The sequence below is a fragment of the Castor canadensis genome, chromosome 14 (assembly GCF_047511655.1).
Source record: "Castor canadensis chromosome 14, mCasCan1.hap1v2, whole genome shotgun sequence".
Classification (NCBI taxonomy): Eukaryota; Metazoa; Chordata; class Mammalia; order Rodentia; family Castoridae; genus Castor; species Castor canadensis.
This window is the reverse complement of record NC_133399.1, coordinates 115,461,264-115,480,686: the sequence shown is the minus strand read 5'-3', so window position 1 is coordinate 115,480,686 and position 19,423 is coordinate 115,461,264. Positions and strand designations below refer to the sequence as shown.

General features: G+C 44.7%; 1 protein-coding gene and 1 non-coding gene across 2 annotated transcripts in view; both read right to left on the bottom strand.

Annotated features, from left to right (window-relative positions):
- Tdrp (testis development related protein) overlaps positions 1 to 14,433 on the bottom strand; it is a 32,528-nt gene extending 18,095 nt beyond the window's left edge. Inside the window, exon 1 of the mRNA XM_020180422.2 lies at positions 14,202 to 14,433. Within this exon, the coding sequence (XP_020036011.2) occupies positions 14,202 to 14,303 (102 nt within the window). The 5' untranslated portion in view covers positions 14,304 to 14,433. The remainder of the gene's footprint in view (positions 1 to 14,201) is intronic.
- LOC141416969 (U2 spliceosomal RNA) lies at positions 4,177 to 4,367 on the bottom strand. The gene has a single exon (XR_012441613.1). It is a non-coding gene; the product is annotated as a U2 spliceosomal RNA (small nuclear RNA).
- Positions 14,434 to 19,423: the final 4,990 nt, after the last annotated feature.

The window sequence follows — 19,423 nt, the reverse complement described above, 5'->3', positions numbered from 1 at the left end:
TGTTTCAACAACTGGAAACCAATCAGTGCACCATGTCAAGAGAATGAAAACCAAAAGTCACATGCCCCTCTCACCACCCTTTCATGACAAAACCACTCAAGTCCCAAGCTGATACTGAGCATCAGGAGAATCCCACAGCTGACATCACACTCAGTGGTGGGAGACTGAAGTCCTTCCTCCAAGATCAGGGTGCTGGGGAGGAGACTCAGGGACTTAACTGTCACCTGTGAGGTATGGTGTCCCTTCAGAAGGTCACAAACATATTCTAAAGCTGAGTGGCTGCACACACCAGTGAACATATTAAAAACCACTTCATTATCATCTTTTGTGGTTGAATGGCTATTTAAAAAAGAAAGCACACAGAATGCTGTGGGAGTGGTGTAGACAGATCCACACACCCAGGGATTTCACTTCCTCTCACTCCAGACCCCTGCTCAAAGGCTGGAAGGAAGGAGCTCACCAAGCAGACGCACCTAACTCCCTCAGGGAGCCGGTGGGACGTGTTTCCCCATTCCAAAGGTTGCCCACACTTGCTGACCCTTTAATGTGCTCCTGCTTCTGTTTCTGCTTGGGTTTTCAGGGTAAAACCAACACAGCACTGCCAAGTCCAATACCCTAAAGCTTCTCCTGACTTTCTTTCAGGAATTTATAGTTTTGTTCTTACATTTAGGTCTTTAATCATTTTGACTTGATTATGTGCATGGTGTAAGGTAAGGTTCTAACTTTATTCTTTTGCATGTGATACCAGTTTTTCTAGCATTATTTACCAAAAAGACCATCTTCTCTCTGTGGTGGAGCCCAGGCCTGTTGTGCAGCTGAGGCTTCACTTCTGACCCTACACTGTTCCATCATTCTCTATGTCTACAATATCATACTGTCTTGATCACTGAAGTGAATCAATATATTTTTAAGTCAGGAAGGAGGCTTCCAACTTTGTTTTTACTTTCTCAAAATTGTTTTGGCTATTTAGGATTCTCTGGAATTCCATACAGATTTTAGGATTTTTCTTTTTTTTCTATTTCTGCTCAAAAAATGACTTAGGGATTTTGGTAGGGACTGTATTAGATCTGTAGCTCACTTTGGATATATGGACTTTTAAAGACATTATTAAGTCTCTCAGTCCATGAACATAGAGAATGTCTTTCCTTCTGCCCCTTCCTAAATTTCTTTCAGGAATGTTCTGTGTGAGTTTTCACCTTACCTCCTTTGCTAAGTTTATTATTCAGTGTTTTGTTCTTGTTCATGATTGCAAGTGGGATTATTTTCCTAATTTCCTTTGAAAGACAGTTCATTTTTAGTATACAAAAGCACAACTGATTTGGTATTTCATAGCTTTGCTAAATTTGTTCACTAGTTTTATCATTCTTGTGGCACATATTGAATTTTCTATGTATAAGATCATACGATCTCCTGTACTGTGCTAGGGTCTATTTCTCACTCCAATTCTTTTAATGTTTGTCTCATATATTTGAGTATTGCTAGGTGCACATATAATTGTTGTATCTTCCTGGTAAATTGACACTTTTATCATTATATAATTCCTTTTTCATAGCTTGTGAGTTTTTCCTTTTGTGTGACATAAGTATGGACACTTATGCTTTTTTTTCATGGAAAAAAAACCTTTCCCCAGATTTTAATTTTTGACCTATGTGTGTCCTTATGTCTAATGTGAGCATCTTATAGACAGTATATAATTGGATCTTAATTGTTTTTGTTTTGGTTTGGTTTTGTCCACTCAGCCACTAAGTATTTGGGTAGTTTAATACGTTTACATTAAAAATAATTTCTGAGGGCTAGAGGCATAGCTCAAGCAATAGAGTGCCTGCCTAAACCCTGAGTTCAAACCCTGGTACCACTAAAATAAAATAAAATGAAATAAAACAAAATAAAACAAAATAATGGCTGATAGGACTTACTATTGCCACTACCAACATACTGCTAACTGTGTTCTGTGTGTTATAGTTATTTCATGCCTCTTTTCCTCTCTGGCTACCTTCCTGTGTATTTCATTGATTTTTTTTTATAGTGACATGTTTTGACTTGTTTCTCATTTTCTTCTATGCATCCTCTCTAGGTATTTCTCTGTGATTACCATAGGATTACAAAACAAAATCGTGTAATTACAACACTTTATTTCTAACTGATAATCTTAACTCTTTCAGGACTACTCCTTTATTTCCTCTGTGTTACTAAAATTACTTTAAGGCTGAGGGCAGACTGCTTGCCTGGCAAGTACAAAGCCCTGGCTTTGATTCCCAGCTCCATAAAAACACAGAACAAAAACCACATATTTTATATTTGTACCCATCACTGTAGGTTTATGCTTACAGTTCTTTTGCTTGAACTGAGAGTGGCTTATTCACCACTATTACGGCAGTCAGTGTCCTGCCTTACATCTGTACACTTCCATTACTTAAGGAAGTCATGTCCTGTGCACCTCACATCTGTGCACTTCCATGCTGCTGTCTAGAACCCTTTCATTTCATCTCCAAAGGCTCCTTTCAGCATTTCCTGTGAGGCCAGTTAGTGCTGGTGACGTCCATCAGCATTTGTACACCTGGGAAGGTCTTTATTTCTTCAATTCTGAAAGACAGTGTTGCCATCTACCTTAATTGGTACAGCTTTTTTCTTTCCGCATTTTGAATATATCATCCCTCTTCCTTCTGGCCTATAATGTTTGCTGCCAAAAACTCTGCTAAATATCTTATGGGACCTCCCTCATATAAAAAATTTCTTTTCTCTTGTTTTTAAAATTCTGTCTTTGCCTTTTAACAATTTGATTATAATCTGTCTTCGTGTGGGTTTTTTTTTTTTTAATTTCATACTAGTTGGACTCCTTTGAGCTTCTTGAAGTTGGATGCTTTCCTCATACTGAAAACATTTGGGTATGTTATTCAAATAAGGTCTCTGACGTCTCTTTTCTCCTTTAGGGGATCCATAAAGCATACACTGGTCCACTTGATGGTGTACCAGAAACATCTTAGCAATCTTAGCATTCCCCATCCTTTTTTGGTTTTCCATCTGTTGACTTCACTGTTTCTTTCCTCTGATTGACCGGATCTGCTTTTGAATTCCTGCAGTGAATTTTTAAATTCAGTTACTCTTCAGCCCAGATTTTATTGGTTCATTTCTGTAGTTTGTTTCATTGTGTACATGCATCATTTTCTTGGTTTCGTTTCGTTGACCATTTCTGTCCACTTGCATTGCATTAAGCTTCTCTTATATGACTGTTTTGGATACTGTCACTACATCATAACCACTCTTTCTCTATGGTCTTCCTGGAGACTTGTTTTGTTCCACTGACTGAACCATGTTTCCCTATTTCTTCATGTGCCCTGTTAATTTTGGCCAGAAGTTGGTCATTTGAAAAACAGCCACATATCAGTCTTTATGGACTGACTTAGTAGAGGGGAAGACTTTCAATACTGAGTTTGGCCAGAGAATGTGGGCCCTCTCAAGTCTCTGGGGATGCTTCTTTTCTTCTGGGCTTGAATGTAATTTCTTAATTTGAAAGGCTTGCTGGGTCTCTTTTCAGCACGTTGTATTCTCTTGCTCCCTCTGATGTCTTTCTGTGGCAGTGCAGGTTTCTGGCACTGAAAGAAGATACTGAGCTCTCATCTATTCCCAGAGGTCCTCAGGCATCCCAAGTATACTGGTTCCATCACTGCTTTGAGTCAGTCAAGACAGAAACCAGTACCTGAACAGTCCCCTGAAAAGGTAGAATGGTGGGTGCACTTTATGTTCCTTATTCCCACCTGAGGGCTAACCCATGAAACAGGTGCTTGGGTTGTTCCAGCTTCCACCTGTGGCACTCAAGGATTTGAAAAAAAAAAACAAAACTGAGCTCTCTTTTTTCCCATCAGTGGCTCCCAGGCATCCAAATATGCCAGTTCCTGGTCAACACTGAGTCAGGAGAGATTGAAACCCACCTGTCAGGCAGTCATCAGAAAACCAGAACATTGGACTTTCATTCTTCTTTCCATCCAGTGGAGAAGCTGAAGTTTGGAATCTTGTCCCAACTGTGCCAAGCAGCACCAGCTAAAAGGTTTACTACAGGTGACATGAAACAGACCCTTTCCCCAACTTCAGTGCAGTTGTTCTTTGTGTGTGTGCACCGTTCCTGGAGGTGACATGAAACAGACCCTTTCCCCAACTTCAGTGCAGTTGTTCTTTGTGTGTGTATGTACCATTCCTGGAGTTACTGCAATACCAGGTCGATGCATGGAGTGGACGGAGCAAGCTCCTATTCCATCTCCCCGTTCTAAAAATCCATTTAACATACTGTCCTCAGATAGAGGACGTATCAGATATTAAACTGATAAGAACAGATACCACACTTGATCTTAGCCAAAAGGCCAAGAAGCGATAGTGCAGTTGTTCTTGACTTTGAGTCTGCCTCATCTCCTATGATATTTCTCTGACACAACCTGTATGGACAGAAAAGCAGGTACTATGACTTCTTAACTGGTTTCTGGAGTTCTCATACGGGCTTCTTGGACTGTGTATCATTTTAAGTGCATGTCTGTCTGTGCACAACAGACACTGACTTGCTGCCATCACTCGTCTTATAGGAGTGACACAGAATTACGGAGAACTACAGAATTATGGATGCCTACTTGCATCATAAGTGCTTGCAGTCATGTGGGGCTGAGTCCCAAATCTGTGGGGTCTCTATTAATTCTGGGCAATAAGTGTCAGATCAGAATCAAACTGCAGGACAGCCAGGTGGTACTGGAGAACTGGTTGGTGTCAATAAAAGCCACACCTAGGGATACATTGTCTTCTCTGAGAAAAATGAAAAAGTGTAAGGATATCATCTTTAATCACAGTTATATATTGTCTTTCCCCTATAAAATTTCTTGTTGCCACATCAAAAAAAATGAGTTTAAATTATACTATGGGAAAATACTTCTTTTGTTTTTAAAACACCATCACTCTGGGCTGAAAGTGTGGCTCAAGTGGTTGAATGCCTGCTTAGCAAGTTTAAGGCCCTAGATGAGTTCAAACTTCAGTTCTGGCAAATAAATAAACAGAATAGATAAATAAATAAAATATAAAACAACACCATTCTAAAACAACCTTGCTTTTTAAAAGTATTGCTCATCTTTAGTCAACAATCTTGGTATTAGCTACATCCAAATATTTGGGGCAATAAAGTCTAAAAAGAGATTTAAATAGTCACAAGGAAACATTAAATTATATCAGATATTATTTTAAAGTTTAAGTAACTAGGCCAGGACTCCAGTAGCACCATGACAAATAGAAAGCTATGGGGGGTTATTGTATAACAATAGCACTGTCATAATAAAGCTTATAGCTGTAACAGAACAACACAACAAAGACAGAGCATGTATTTTTAAGTTCAGAAGGGCAAGCAAATGTCAACGATGTCCCACTCCAACTTTGCACACTGCTTTTATCTATAGGGTCAAAGATAGCCCACCAAAGCTGCTAGCCTATTGACAAGTGACAGCAAGCCCTTCCAGGAAGGAATGAGACTTGGCTCTGCTCACATGCAACAGCCAGATGTAACCACAGTGCCACTGCTGTGCAAAGGAGATCAGGAATTGCTGTCTCTAGTCAGGCAGCTGAGTGCCATGTCAGCCTGCTGCTGAAAGCTGGCAGTGTCTCTCACAAGGGCAGCCTTAGCCCCAGGCTCTGTAAGGTGATGACTATCACACAGTGATGATAAATATGGTCACACGCTGTCCTTACCATCTTCTCCTTGACTACACAGTCATTACTCATTCCTTCACGGAATGAGGTAAAGGGACCAAATAGGATGATTTCTGTGAAAGCAGTTTAAGCCATGCAAATATGCTCTTGTTAATAAAATGGCAGCTCAGCTCAGGAGGAATAAAAATGAGCTCATGACAATGCTATTTATTTCTGACCCTAAATCACAATAAATTCTGCACCATAAAATCTAATGAATTAACTTACCTTAGAGGTAGAAGAGATGTCAAAGATACTTTAAACTATGAGTCAGCAATGGCCCCAGGCCAGCCCAGCCCTTCTCACAGGTTGTGTGTGCTGCTTCCCCATTGGGACTGCAGAGGGGGGATGGCATGGCAGCAAGTATGGAGACCCAGTCAATGAAAGCTTGCTAACTCTGCTCTAAAATGCTCACTTCACAGGGAATCAGAACTTGCTTGCCCCAAGTCACAAAGTGAGTGCCATGGCTGGGACCTAGACCTACTTCCTGGTCTAGGTTGACAATCAGCTGGTGGCCTGTCAACACCATGCTGTCCACATCCTCTCCTGGTTCCCATCATTTATCAACCAAATTCTAAGTTCTGAATGGAGCTGAGTCCCCCCCATAGATGATAAGCATGTAAGCCTTCTCACCTACAGCCCACCTGGCTCCTCAAATCTGGAGGGCAGATATTGCCCCAAAGCCAGATGGCCCTGCGGCTGCCCGTGATGGTGAGGGACATCTCTACCCTGGTCACCAGCTTTAAACCTACAGGCAGCTGCTCTTCAGGCCCTGATCCTCATCCAAAGACACCAGCCCTCTTAGCTGCCTCTGGCAAGCTCACTCACCTCTTCCTACCTGCCCTGACAGGTGTTGATCTATCTAAAGTCATGTTGTTACTTCTCACAGGAGTTCCTCCATTGGGACCTTTGTTGCCTCTCTCTATCCCTCTTCCTCAGATAGGTGACATGATTAAACCTCTTCAGTATTTACCTGAAAATGAAGTCTGTGCTTCCTCAGTGGGCATTCCTGCCCTCCCTGCATGAGTTTCCTATGCCAGCTAATGTGGGCAGTTTGCAGCCCCCTGGCCTTCCTGCTCCCACTTCCTTCCTACAGTAACTGTACTGGAGAGACAGCTTAACGTCCCCCTGCCCTTCCTCCAGTAATCAAGGAGGAGAGAAGTACAGAGCGGAAGGGTGGGAGACGCACAGCCGTCTTTCTTCTTCCTGTGCTCTAGTGCTGTCCATCGCTTAAGTCTCCAGACAACTGCTTCTCCCACACAAGCCTGTCAAAACAGTCATTAATGCAGACTCGAACACATTACTGCAGCTCCAGCGTGGATAGAGCATTGGCCTAGCATGCAAAAGGTCCTGAGTTCGATTCCAAGCACCACACACAAAAAAGTATATTATGAGGTTTGTCTTAAAACACCATTTTATAATGATTTTCTGATTGTTGAACTCTAGTCATTTTTAGTATAAAAAAGAGTATTTGCAAAATGAGGAAGACAATTTGTCACAAACTCATCATAATCTGTAAGGTAAGAGAAATTGACAGAGAAAAGAATATAAACTCAGAGAAACCTAAATTCAAATTCCCGTTAGTGGCCGTATAACCGTAGTTATTTCATTTCTCTGCTTTCCTCAGTTGTAAAATGCAGTTGAGCCTCATCATTTGAGGCAGTTATGTTGTACAAAGGGGCCAGGAACCCTCAATTAGGAAACAATGGATTCTTGGTCTCTGTGGACCTCAGGTCTCCGTATTTGGCAGCCCACACTACAGTTCTGTTTAAATACATCTCATTTACTATGTATTCATTAACACCACACTGACAGCCGACTGCTGTGTGACACATGTCCCCACCAGCCATGTCACAGCCTGGAGAATCAGGAAGCACCAGGGCCAAGGCCACTTCAAACAGCAAAATCACTAACAGAAATCACAAAGCTCCAAGAAACTCAGCACTAAGGAGCCCACCAGGATGACACTTGTTTACAGTGTGAGAAACAAAGCGAGCAGCCGAGTGTCACCTCACAGCCCCAGCTGGGAAGGACCACAATGGGTGATGAAGTTTTGCTACTCTGCACATTTGCAAAGGACCATGTGAGCACTATACCAATCCTGGAATTGCAAACATGGACTCCAGGAATAAGGAGAGGCAGCTGCTCTCCAGGGCCACCATGAGACTTTGTCCTGACAGACGTCAGGCACTTTCTGCTGGGCTCTAGCCAGGGCAGGCACCACACAGCTCCTACTTGATACTCCAAGCAGAGCAGCTCCTTCAGTGAAGGATCACTGCTTAGTACAGACTGCTACCTGGAACCAAGCTGGTATCAGCTGTCAGATCATCCAGGCTAGTCCTCGACCACTAGAACCAACTACCACGTCAGCTTAGATAATCACACTTTCTACAGGATACTGTATACCCAGCAACAGGATTGCAGAGCTGAACCACAGGTTTCTTTCTTTAGAAAATACTAACTAAACAGCTCACATGAAGAGCCCTGGGCCTGTTCTCCCACGTGGACTAGGGCTGCCCTGAGATTCCATACCCCTGCTCTTCAGAAGCACCTTCTCTCTTCCTATTCAAACAGAGCCAAGGGAGGGCAGACAGACCTCCCAGGCAGCTCCTGCAGGACTCCCAGAGCAGAAGCTAAGGTCTACCTGCTTATATACAGCACCAAGATGAATGAGCCAGCAAAATGAACACAACACGGATGGTCTGCCTAGAGCAGACAGAAGACAGTATTTCCCCTGGCCATCTGATCTCAATTAACTCTGAAATACCACACGAAAAATACCGCTGAGCATCAGTATCTGGGCTGATTTTCCAAAGACTGCAGCCCACAGCACCACTCATTTGTCCACTCACAACCTAGCACCCGAGTGATCTAGGAAGGGCAGAAGGCTGCAGAGACTGCCCTCCGGTACAAAGTGCCCCTGGGGGAGGCAGGGTGAGGAGGAGTGTCCCCATTCCACAGCACGGTCCCAATCAAGTGGTGAGTGGCAGGGTCTAAGACAAGTGGAGAATGGCAATCTCCTAGTCATGCTGCCTGAGCTCCAGAGGAACCAGAAGTCTTATCATTTAGGGTTTTAAATCTCAGGTTCAACTTCAAGGTTTAAAATTAGCATTGTAAGTGAGCACTGCAAGGGCAATACATGAGGCTGAGGGTCACAGACCATTTAACCTAATCACCCCTCCCTACAGTGTTTACCTAGCCAATGCTGTCAGTGTTTCTGTGGGCCCTGGCAGGCAGAGGAACCCACAGCTCTCACTGAACTACATTGGTTTGGGAAGATTCCAGAGCTGTGAACTGCAATCCAGGTGGCCCAAACCCCAGCAGGATGGTACATGGACAGAAACCTTACAGACCTGACCAGAACCTTCATGATGGGATCAGAAGCCAGGGCTCTCTCTCCCTCACCTGAGGACAGAGTATGAAGGAGCTGTGTGCAAGTTAGTGATCCTCACCAGGAACAGAATCTATGACACCCTGACCTTGGACTTGTAGCCTCCAGAACTCTGAGAAATAAATGTTTGTTGTATAAAACCATCAGCTTATCACACTTTTGTTACAGTCACCCCAATGGACTAAGACGACACCTAAACACACACAAATACACATGCAAGAATGCGGAAGCTGTGTGTTGACAAGGACAGACCTACAACTCACTGCTGTGTGGAAGGAACCACCTGAAGAATATCCAGCATGCTGGTTTCTGCACAGCAAAGGTGCATATTTGCTTCTGTTTTTGGAAAGAACTCATGTAAAACATTAACAAAACGTTAGCTAGAGGTGGAACTGCAGGGAGGACAAAGGCACATCCTACCATAAAGGTCTGGCTCTTCCCACTGTACCATCCCTTCAAAAGACCACTGACTTCCTAGTTTACAACTCCCTCCGGTCCCAAGCACACACCAGCAAAAAGCAACTTCAGCCCAGCCATGCAGCCCCTAGAAAGGATGGTGTATGCAATAATATAGCCCCTTGCTCTTCCCAGGTCTGATTTTAAAATACCTGAAATAGTCCCTATTTTTGTTATTTATTTTTTACCATGCCTATAAAGTATGTCTAGGCCTTTGAAAAGTTCTGTTTTTCTGACTTTTTATGAAGATTTTTTATTTGGTCTGGTTATTTTTTTATTAGCATACACTAATACTACAAGGGGATCCAAAGCTCCCCAGTTTGTTTGTAAAGCCATTAATTTAAAGGTAGCTAAATCCCTATGCAGTCAGCTCAGAGGCAAAAATGCCTGTCTGAGCTGTGTAGTCAATGTTGGGTACTTCTCCATTTGTTTTGCCACTATTTTAAGAAATGGCTTAGCAACCTCAAAATCCTTGAGACTCAAATAAATTTTGACATATGCATTTAATAACATTTAATACCAGTCATTCTTATCTGGTAATGCTAGGGCAGGAAGTGCTCCGTGAGACATGTTATTGAGGGAACAATATATGGTACAGAAAAATGTCTCTATTATGTATCTGCATAAAAGTTCTATGGACATACAAGAAAAAGTAACAACCTATCCCCTAGGACAGGGGAAGAGGTGATGGCCTCACATTTAGCATCCAGAATTTTTTTACCATATGCATTAGCAACTTAACTAAACCCAAGGTTCTCCCACTTACTAGGCAAGCTTTGTACCACTTGACTCCCAGCCCTGTGGGGTTTTTTGTTGTTTTTTGAGACAGGGTCTGCTGGCTAGCCTCAAACGAGATCCTCCTGCCTCTGCCTCAGGAGTAGCTAGGATTACACCACACCCATCTAGCAACTTTATGTTTTAAAGTAAACATTATACACATTAAAACTTGTCTCTCATTGTTGGCTGATTATTGTGAGTGGCTCTCCTTATAAACCACACTATTATATTTGAATATAAAGTAGATCTATATTTACAACCAAATAAGCAATGGTCTAAAGAGAAGCAGGGAAATTCACTCTACAACGTTAAAACTGCTTTGGGAACAGTCATGTGTCCCTGAATCACAGAGTGACTCTGAGCACCCTCACATTTCAAACTTATTGGAACTCAATACTAAACTACTTTTTCTTTAAAAAAAAATTAAAACAATGATAGGTGAATGGTCTGATTTTCAAGGAAGTGGACAGCATGGTATGAGAATGCAGTGAACCTTTCTAGAGCCAACACTCCGAACACTGGCTCACTGTTCAGAGGTGGAAGGCAGAAGGCTGCAAATGAAACAGATTCGAGAACTTCTTTCTAATATAACAGTAAATGTAACACTCATTGAATGATTCTTCTCTCAACTTTAAATAAAATTTTGTAGGCAGCAGTTTTATAGTAGACTTGTCATAAATTTTAAAATTTAATTCTAAGAGAAGTTAGGTTTGGTATAAAGATCAATGTTCTTGAAGAAATGGGAACCTGTCACAATTAACAAATATTTCCAATTTTCTTTCTTTTGTGGGGGGGAGGGAGTGGGGGCGGGACTGAGTGAGAGGAGGTAATAGACCTTGCTCTTGCTAGGCAGGAGCTCTACAACTTGAGCTATGCCCCCAGACTTTTTTTTTCCTTTGTTTTTCAAGTACAGTCTCCTGTTTTTGCCTGGGTCCAGCCTCACACCATAATCCTCCTAGCTATGGCTGGGATCACAAACGTGAACAAAAATGTCTGGCTTATTGGATGAGATGGGGTCTCACTAAATTTTTGACTGGGCTGGTTTTGAACATCAATCTCAATCTCCACCTCCTAAGTAGCTAGGATTACAAGCTTGAGCTACCACACATGGCGATTTTTTTTTTTCTGAGATAGGGTTTTGTTATGCAGCCCAAGCTGGCTTCAAACTTGCAATCCTCCTGCCTCACCCTCTGGAGTGTAGGGATCATAGGCATGTGCCATCAAGCCAACAGGCTCTCTCTTTTTCTATAGCAAGTGTTTTGAACACATCAAATATATATCCATCCTTAATAAAGTAACAAAAATCACAGTCAAAACTCACTATTAGAAGACAATAAGAGAAAACCCACATGACCGTGGGTTTGAATACATCACTGCAAGCATGATCTTCGAAAGCAGTAACTGATAACTGGGATTTTGTTGAAATTAAAAACTTCTGCTCTGCAAAAGACACTGATAAAAGAATTAGAAAACAAGCCACAGACACTCTGATAAAAGAACAATATCCAAAATATATAAAGAACTCTGAAAACTGAGCAATAACACATCAAATTAAAAAGGGGCAAAACCTTTAAGATACCTTACTTCAGGAGGCAAGTGACCATGTGAACATAAGCTTCCCATCTTATGGAGGAGAGGCGAATTAAAACAACAGTGAGGTACTATGCCACATCTATCAGGATAGCTGAAACCCAGACACCAAGTGCTGGAGGGGACATAGAGCAAAGAGAGCCCTCACCCATGGGTGGTGGGACAGGAAATGCTGGAAGACAGTTTGGGGTTTCTTACAAAGCTAATGACATACAATCCAGTGAGCACATCCTTGTTATCTACCCAAGTGAGCTGAAAACTTATGTCCACACAAAAGCTCACACTGGATGTTTACAGCAGCTTCCCTCACATTGTCAAAACTTGGAAGCAACCAAGATATCCTCTAGAAACTGACCGGATAAACAAACTGTGGTCCATTCTGACAAGTGGCATACTACTCAGCACTGAAAATGCAGGAAAAGACAAAGGAATCTTAAATACTTATCATTGGCTGAAAATATCTATTTATACCATCAAAAAGTAATTTCTCGTGGGGGGCAGGGAAGGAGGTGGCCCAAACAATGTTTACACGTATGAGTAAAGGTAAAGATGATAATTTTTTTAATTAAAAAAAAAAAGTAATTTCTTAAAGATAATCAACTCCAGTTTCTGAGTTGAGAATGGCACTGAACTTACCGACTACACTACACTTTGACACTCTGACAAAGGCAAAACTGAAGACAAGAAAAAGATGAGTGGCTGCCAGGAATTGGAGGGACGGAGGGATGAAAAGGTGGAGGAGTTTTTAGGGCATCAAAACTGGTCTGTATGATTCCTAATGATGGACACATGTCATTATCCATTTATCGAAACTCATAGAAAGCACACACCAAGAGTGAAGCCTCATGTGGACTTTGGGTGGTGATACAGATGTGGTATGTAGGTTCCTCCACTATAATAAAGGTTTTGTGCTGTGGGGTTATTGACAGTGGAGAGGCTAGAGGGAGAATATGGGAAGTGTCTGTACTTTCCTCTCAACTTTCCTTAGTATCTAAAACTGGATACCCAAAAAATAAAGTCTATTAAAATAAAAGTTTTAAACCCACACATGAAAAAAGCATAGATGACAATTTTGTAAACAGAAGATCAGAAAAAGAACTGTAATTAATGTGTGGCTAATGCCTGAATCTAGGTGAAGGGTCTGGGGGTGTGCAACTTTTCAGGATGTCAGAAACTTTTCAGAAAGAAAACTTACAGGAAAAGAGGGGAGGGGCGTTAGAGGAGAAATGAGAGAACACATGAGAGATCTATTTAAATGCTCAATAGTTAACCTGGAAACAATTCGTCTCAGCCAACATTAGGTACACTTTCAGTTAACTCTGCAAACACAAGTTCTCATTACTACATTTAAAAAACATCTACTTAGGATAACTAAAAAATTTTGTGACTTAAAATATAAAAAGTAGGTAAGCACTAACACTATCAAAAAAAGTCACTACTGAAATACAAATTCAGAAGTAACCATACATAAATGCTTAAGATAACCAACTCCAAAATTTCTGTGCCTGGGGAATGACCCCAGCTCCAACAAGAAGTGTCTTGAGGAGAAACAGTTTCAATTCTTAAGAGAAGATCCTTTGCTCCAACAGGGGGAGAAACAATCACAACTATTTCCAAGTTCTCAGAAGAAAGACGCTGATCCTAATACTCCCCAAAAATTCAGCTCAAGAAGGAACTGTACGCTCCTCTAAAAAAAGGGGCGGGGTGGGGGCTGGGTTTGCAACCTAAATTTCACTGCACATGAAAGGGAGCGCTGGAGGGGAAGGTATGTCTGCACGCAGGATCCACCTGGGATTCTTTTTAATTAAAAAATTCTAGACATTCCAAACATACCTCTGCTCTTATCCAGCCAATGCCTTTCAGTTTTCTGATCAAGGTCTCTGCCTTCTTCCTCTTCCTCCAGAAAATCAAAGATTTAAGGAGGGGATAGGTGTTGTGCAAATACTTAGGCAGCCCGTGGACATTTTGCTGGGGTCACCACTGCTCATTAGCCTGGACGAACGCGGTACGGGACACCATGATTCAGGGCTTCGCGGAGCTTCCCGCCGGGAATGGACGCCTCTGGTCTCGGGGTCCGGCTTAGGAGCTGCCCGGGCCCTGGTGTCCGACTTAGAAGCGAAATGATCGGAAGGCCCCCGGGGGGGCCGGGGAACAGAGGACCCGGGCCCAGTCCGACCCAGAGCGGCCCGCACGCGCGTCGCAAGTCCGGGACCGGCTCGGGCTCCCAAGCGGCCGCAGCGCCCTGTCCTCCCCTCACCTGGGGGCCACTCACCTGCGCCGGGGCGGCGGCGGTCGTGGGCAGCGGACCCTGCAGGCTGTCCTCCTCCTCGGGGGGCTCGTCCAGAAGCACCCGGCTCCGGCTCAGCTTCCACATGGCTGGCGCGTGGAACCGTCCGTCCGTCTGTCCGCGCCGCTCCCGACTGCGGGCGGACGCCGGCCTGCGGCTCCTGCAGGACGCGGGCCCGTGGGCCGGGCGGGGCCGGACGGGCGCCCACCCAGCTCCCCGCAGGCCCCGCCCCCAGGCCGGGCCCCGCCCCTCCCCAGTCCCTCCAGGCCCCGCCCCTCCTGGTCCCCAGGCCGGGCCGGGCCCCGCCCCGCCCCAGCCCCTCCAGGCCCCGCCCCTCCTGGTCCCCAGGCCGGGCCCCGCCCCTCCCCAGCCCGTCCTGGTCCCCAGGCCAGGGCCTGGCTCCGCAACTCCACAGCTCCCGGCTCCTCTGCGATCCCAGGGTCCCCTACCACGTCCTCGATCCCCCAGCACCCACTCCCCAGCCTTCCCCTCCCCCAGAGGAGATCCGCCCCCCACTCCCTTCACAGCCCCGCCCCCAGGGCACCCGAGTCCCTCCTGTGGCCCCCGGACAACCCGACCCCTCACCCAGGCAACCTTTCACCCCACGCGACCCTTCAAACCCGAAGACCTTTCACCCTCCGCCAACCCCCACCCCGTCAGGCTGGTGGGCGTGGCCCGTCTCGGGTCGCCATGGCGACATGGGCCCCCCGCAGTGCGCATGCCCTTCCCGCAGCGCGGGGGCGGGGGCGGGGAAGGGGGCAGGGCGGGGCTTCGCCGACCCCGAGGCTCTGCACCGGGTTGGGCGGGGGACGCCACAGAGGGCCAGCTCCTGCGGGGAGGAGGCCAGGGCGCCCGCAGAGAATGTGACGTCCCTACCGGCAGCGGTCACTTGCTGCTGCTCTGAAGCCTGCTCTGGCGTGGATGGATTGACGGTAGATGGTGGGGTCCAAACAAAGGAAGAAAGGGAGGGCTGTCAGTGTCCAGCCCCGAGAGGAGAGGAGATGGCGGGCCCGGAGGCCCGGCCCGGATGGCACCTGCGTGGTGCCAGTGCCCGTCAGCCCCGAGTCCTGATGCTCGGTGTCCTATCTGCACCTTTTCTGGGCCTTGTTGACCCAGACTAACTCCGCAGGATGCCATGACTGCCCCGGGAACCTGGCCGAACCCTGCCTGGGGATGAGGCTCCAGGTAGCCTTGAGGGCGTTTTCAGAAAGGGCGTGAGCCTCCTAGTATTCACATAGACCAAGGCACAAAAGCACTTGTGCCCAGTATCAGAAGGGAACAATGCGATAAAATTGGAAAAGACCCTTCCACCCTGCAGATTACCTTCAATAGAGAAGCTTGATATGCTTCCTTATTGCTTGTATTTTCACTCCAAATTTGTGTCATTTAGAAAGGGATCCAGACTGCGAGTTTCCGTAGGTATACTTCACTGCTCTAAAAAAATGGTAGTCAGGATTCCTCAATCAAGAGCACTTTGTGGTTTTCCAGAAGTGACTATCAGCAAAACTTAAGTGAGAAGGGGCCCTGAACTGTATTTGCGTGAGGCCAGTCAAGTGGTGACCTGGTCCAGGGCTTGGGAAGGGATAACCACCAGGAACAAAATCTGGGAAGGGGAGCCAAGAGGGTTAACCAAATATAAACTAAGGCGTGGAAGCCACCCACCACTTCCCACCCTTCCCCAAGGATCTCTGAACCAACCAGCCTCAGCCATATAAAATCTAATAAAACCACAGGACACATGCTACCCAGAGCAGCTAAATTTAGGAATTACTTCTTCAGGCAAGTATTTAAGAACACTGAAAACATGCATGGCATATACACCTTTTCAAGTAAACTCAGATAGGTCTGGCCTGGCTCTTCAGCTGGGGAGTGCAGCACACAAAGCAGGAGCAGAGTGCTGTCAAAACAAACACATTGCAAAGCACAAACAGGACTCAAAACAAAGCCACGATCCAAACACAGCCCAAAGATGCTGCAAGAAAAACATGAAACCAGCTCAGAACACTTCGGGGAGCGTGTGATTCCCCTGCAAGGCAAGGCGGTGCAGGGCTTCCTCTCAGGGTACATCCACTCTTGGATGCTGTCAGATTCATTACAGTAATCCAGGCAGCCTGAAGGAAGGCCAGGCCTGCTACCCCAAAAGCGTAGATTACCTTGAACAAAGCTGTGTGTGCAAGAGCACAGTGGCTTAGGACAGGGTCAGCAGCCTGCTTGTCTGGTGCACACAGAGGAGAGGGAGAGAGGCACCAGGACAAGGAAGCTGAGATGACAGGGTTCTGTGATGACTTCTCCCAAGTTCTGACTTTGGGGTGGGTCATTCATCCCTTATCTGTTTTACACAATGAGGCCATGCTATTTAGTTTGCATGAGGTGTACTTCATACAATTCAATGTCATAAAAACAATCCTTACCCACACAAATTCATTTCTGAATCTGAAAAATCTTGGCTAAAGAATCCTTCGTTTCCTGAACCCCTGTTGGAAGAACCTACTAATTTTAGACTGAACTGTCCATATTGGCTAATTTGATCCCTGAAAATTGACTGCTATAGAACCTCTACACTTTTACTAAATAAAGGTGTAGCGTGCCAGCCCTCTATTCAAAATAGAAGACTCGACTCATCTTACTCTGGCAAAATTAGTTTTAAATGAGAGTGAGGTTGGGTACCATAAAGAACTAACTTCCCAGCAGCTAAAGCTGTTTTAGAATGAAATGAGATCTTGGAAGACAGGAGTTCCACATTCCTGAGGCAATGAGGCAGGTTGTTGTTCCTGTGAAATGGATCCTGTCTGGTCGCGTGACACATTCTTCAAATGCCTGTGAGCCTAGAGGGCAGGCAACCCACAGGGTCTGAGCTCCCAAACACAGGGTCTATGTCCCCCAAAACAGGTGAGGGCCATGCAGAAGTGACCAGCCCTGCCCCCCCAACATACACACACACACACCAGGTGGTTCCAATATTCAAGGAGGGAGTGATCTTGGTGATATTGAGGGCTGTCATCTGTAATTTTTAAGATCAATGTGGACTTAATGATAAGCCTTCAAATCCTGATATATTAAAATTTACATATAACATCCTGCAAAGTTGCTCTTCATCTACCTATTAGATATAACATTGTATGTTACATATCTGTGACATGTGCTTAAACTACTTTTGCTGAGAAGCACTGGCTCCTCACTTGGGCTCATGAATTAACTAAAAGCAGGAGAAAAGTTTGACATCTGTCTCCATTTTATGTCTGTTTCGTTCCAAGCCATTCTCTCTGCAGTCACTTTGCAATCATGTTGGATTCCAGGAAGGACAGGACTGGTGGATAACATGTTTATGACAAGAACAGTGGGGTCTTGCAGGACAGACCCCCACCCCTCCAAATGAGGGTGATTACCTCATGATGAGGCCTCACCCTGGAGCAGGAGTAATCATGTCTTGGGAACCAGATTGCTCCCCTCAAGTGATGACAGCACTTCTCTGGAACTCTCAATGAACAAGGACTGACATAACAGTCAACCAGGCCCCACTAGACCACTGAAACACACCTGTGACTGGGACTGTGTATGCATACCTTTGACCCCTGCTTTGTCTATTTGTCTATTTGAAGCCAAAGCTCATGTCTGTACCCCAAAGATGACTGAAGAACAGCTGAGTGCTTACTCTGACTGTAAAATATAAACAACTTGCACCTTGCAAAAGATGGGAATTACCGGCAAATTCAATGTGCTGTACTTTATTCTTCTTATTTGCTGTGTCAAAACCTGTCAAGACCTAAGTGAAGATTTCCACATAGGTAGGTAATGATGGAGCCATTATACGAAAGTTCACACCTTGCAATTAAAATAATGAATGCCATAAAATCACTAACAATCACTTCTATTTTACAACATTGTTTTCCACTTCCTACTATCCTACGTGACTCAAATTTAAAAAGTCCTGAGGGTGCAGCTCAGGGGTAGAGTGCAAGCAGGGCGGGGAACAACACACATTTCTTTTGACATACATGCATTCCCCTCCTCCACCTTTTCAGTTACCTGTGATCATAAATATTAAGTGGAAAGTTCCAAAAATTTGTTGTAAATAATTCTTATTACAGTTTGCCCTGATCATTCTATTTCATCATTAGCTGCTGTTAATCTCTTGCTACATGTTATACCTTATTTATAAATTAACCTGGCTGGGTGTGAAGACCATAGTAGAGCACTTGCCTAGCATGCATGAGGCCCTCCCTGGGTGATCCCCAGGACCAAAAATAAATAAATAGATTTTATCATAGGGGTGTGTGTGTGTGTGTGTGTGTGAGGAAAAAAAGTTTTTACACAGGATTTGGTCCTATCGATGGTTCCAGACATTCCCCCTCCTCCATGGATAAGGTTACCAGTGAGAATAATTTTACTTTATAACTTACCAACTTGGTTCTTTGAGCAAGTCATTTCGTGTTTATATTGGACCACCCTGTAACCTGAGATCTAGATCCCAGGCCCAACTCCAGGGTTTCACATGTTAGGTCCTGCTACTTACCACAATACACCAAATAAAAAGACAAGTAGTGGTGAAGGGCAGAGGAAGGAGGTTTATAAATCTTCATGCTGCAAAGTAAGATTTCAATTTTGGGGATGCAGTACTGAGCTTTAGGTTTAAGTAGAGGAAGAGTTGGGGCAGAGGGAAAGTGTGCATAGCTAAACAGTCCCAGGCAAAGTGTGGCCTGGTTGACCAGCTCTGATTCTGTAGAGGTTCTAGAGAGGTTGTAACCTGTCATCACTTCAGGGGAGCCATGTAGGTCCCATGAGATTACTACTCCAGTTGTAGGGTGCAGCCTCTTCATTATCTATACTTGTCCTCATTTGGAGGGTGGGCTGTCCTGCCAGCCTCTGCTGTTCTTTTCCTTGAAAGTAGCATGAGTACTTAATCATAAGGGTATTGTCTCTCAGTTCTTCCCTTCCTGGAATCCAAGGTGACTGCAGGGGAGAAAGACTCAGAGCAAAGGAGACAGATGCAAAATGGAGGCCAGGTTGCCAAGCTCTCCTGCTTTTAGTTAATTCCTGGGTCTAAGTCAAGACAGGTGCTTTTTAGCAAAAGAAGTTTCTGAGAATCTGTTAGAATCCCAGTTTAGGAACGATAATATTTCACAGGGTTGCAGCAAATGAGAGGAACCTTTCTAATTCATCCTAAGCTTAATTACAAAGGGCCAGAGGGCAGGAGGGAGGGGAGAACA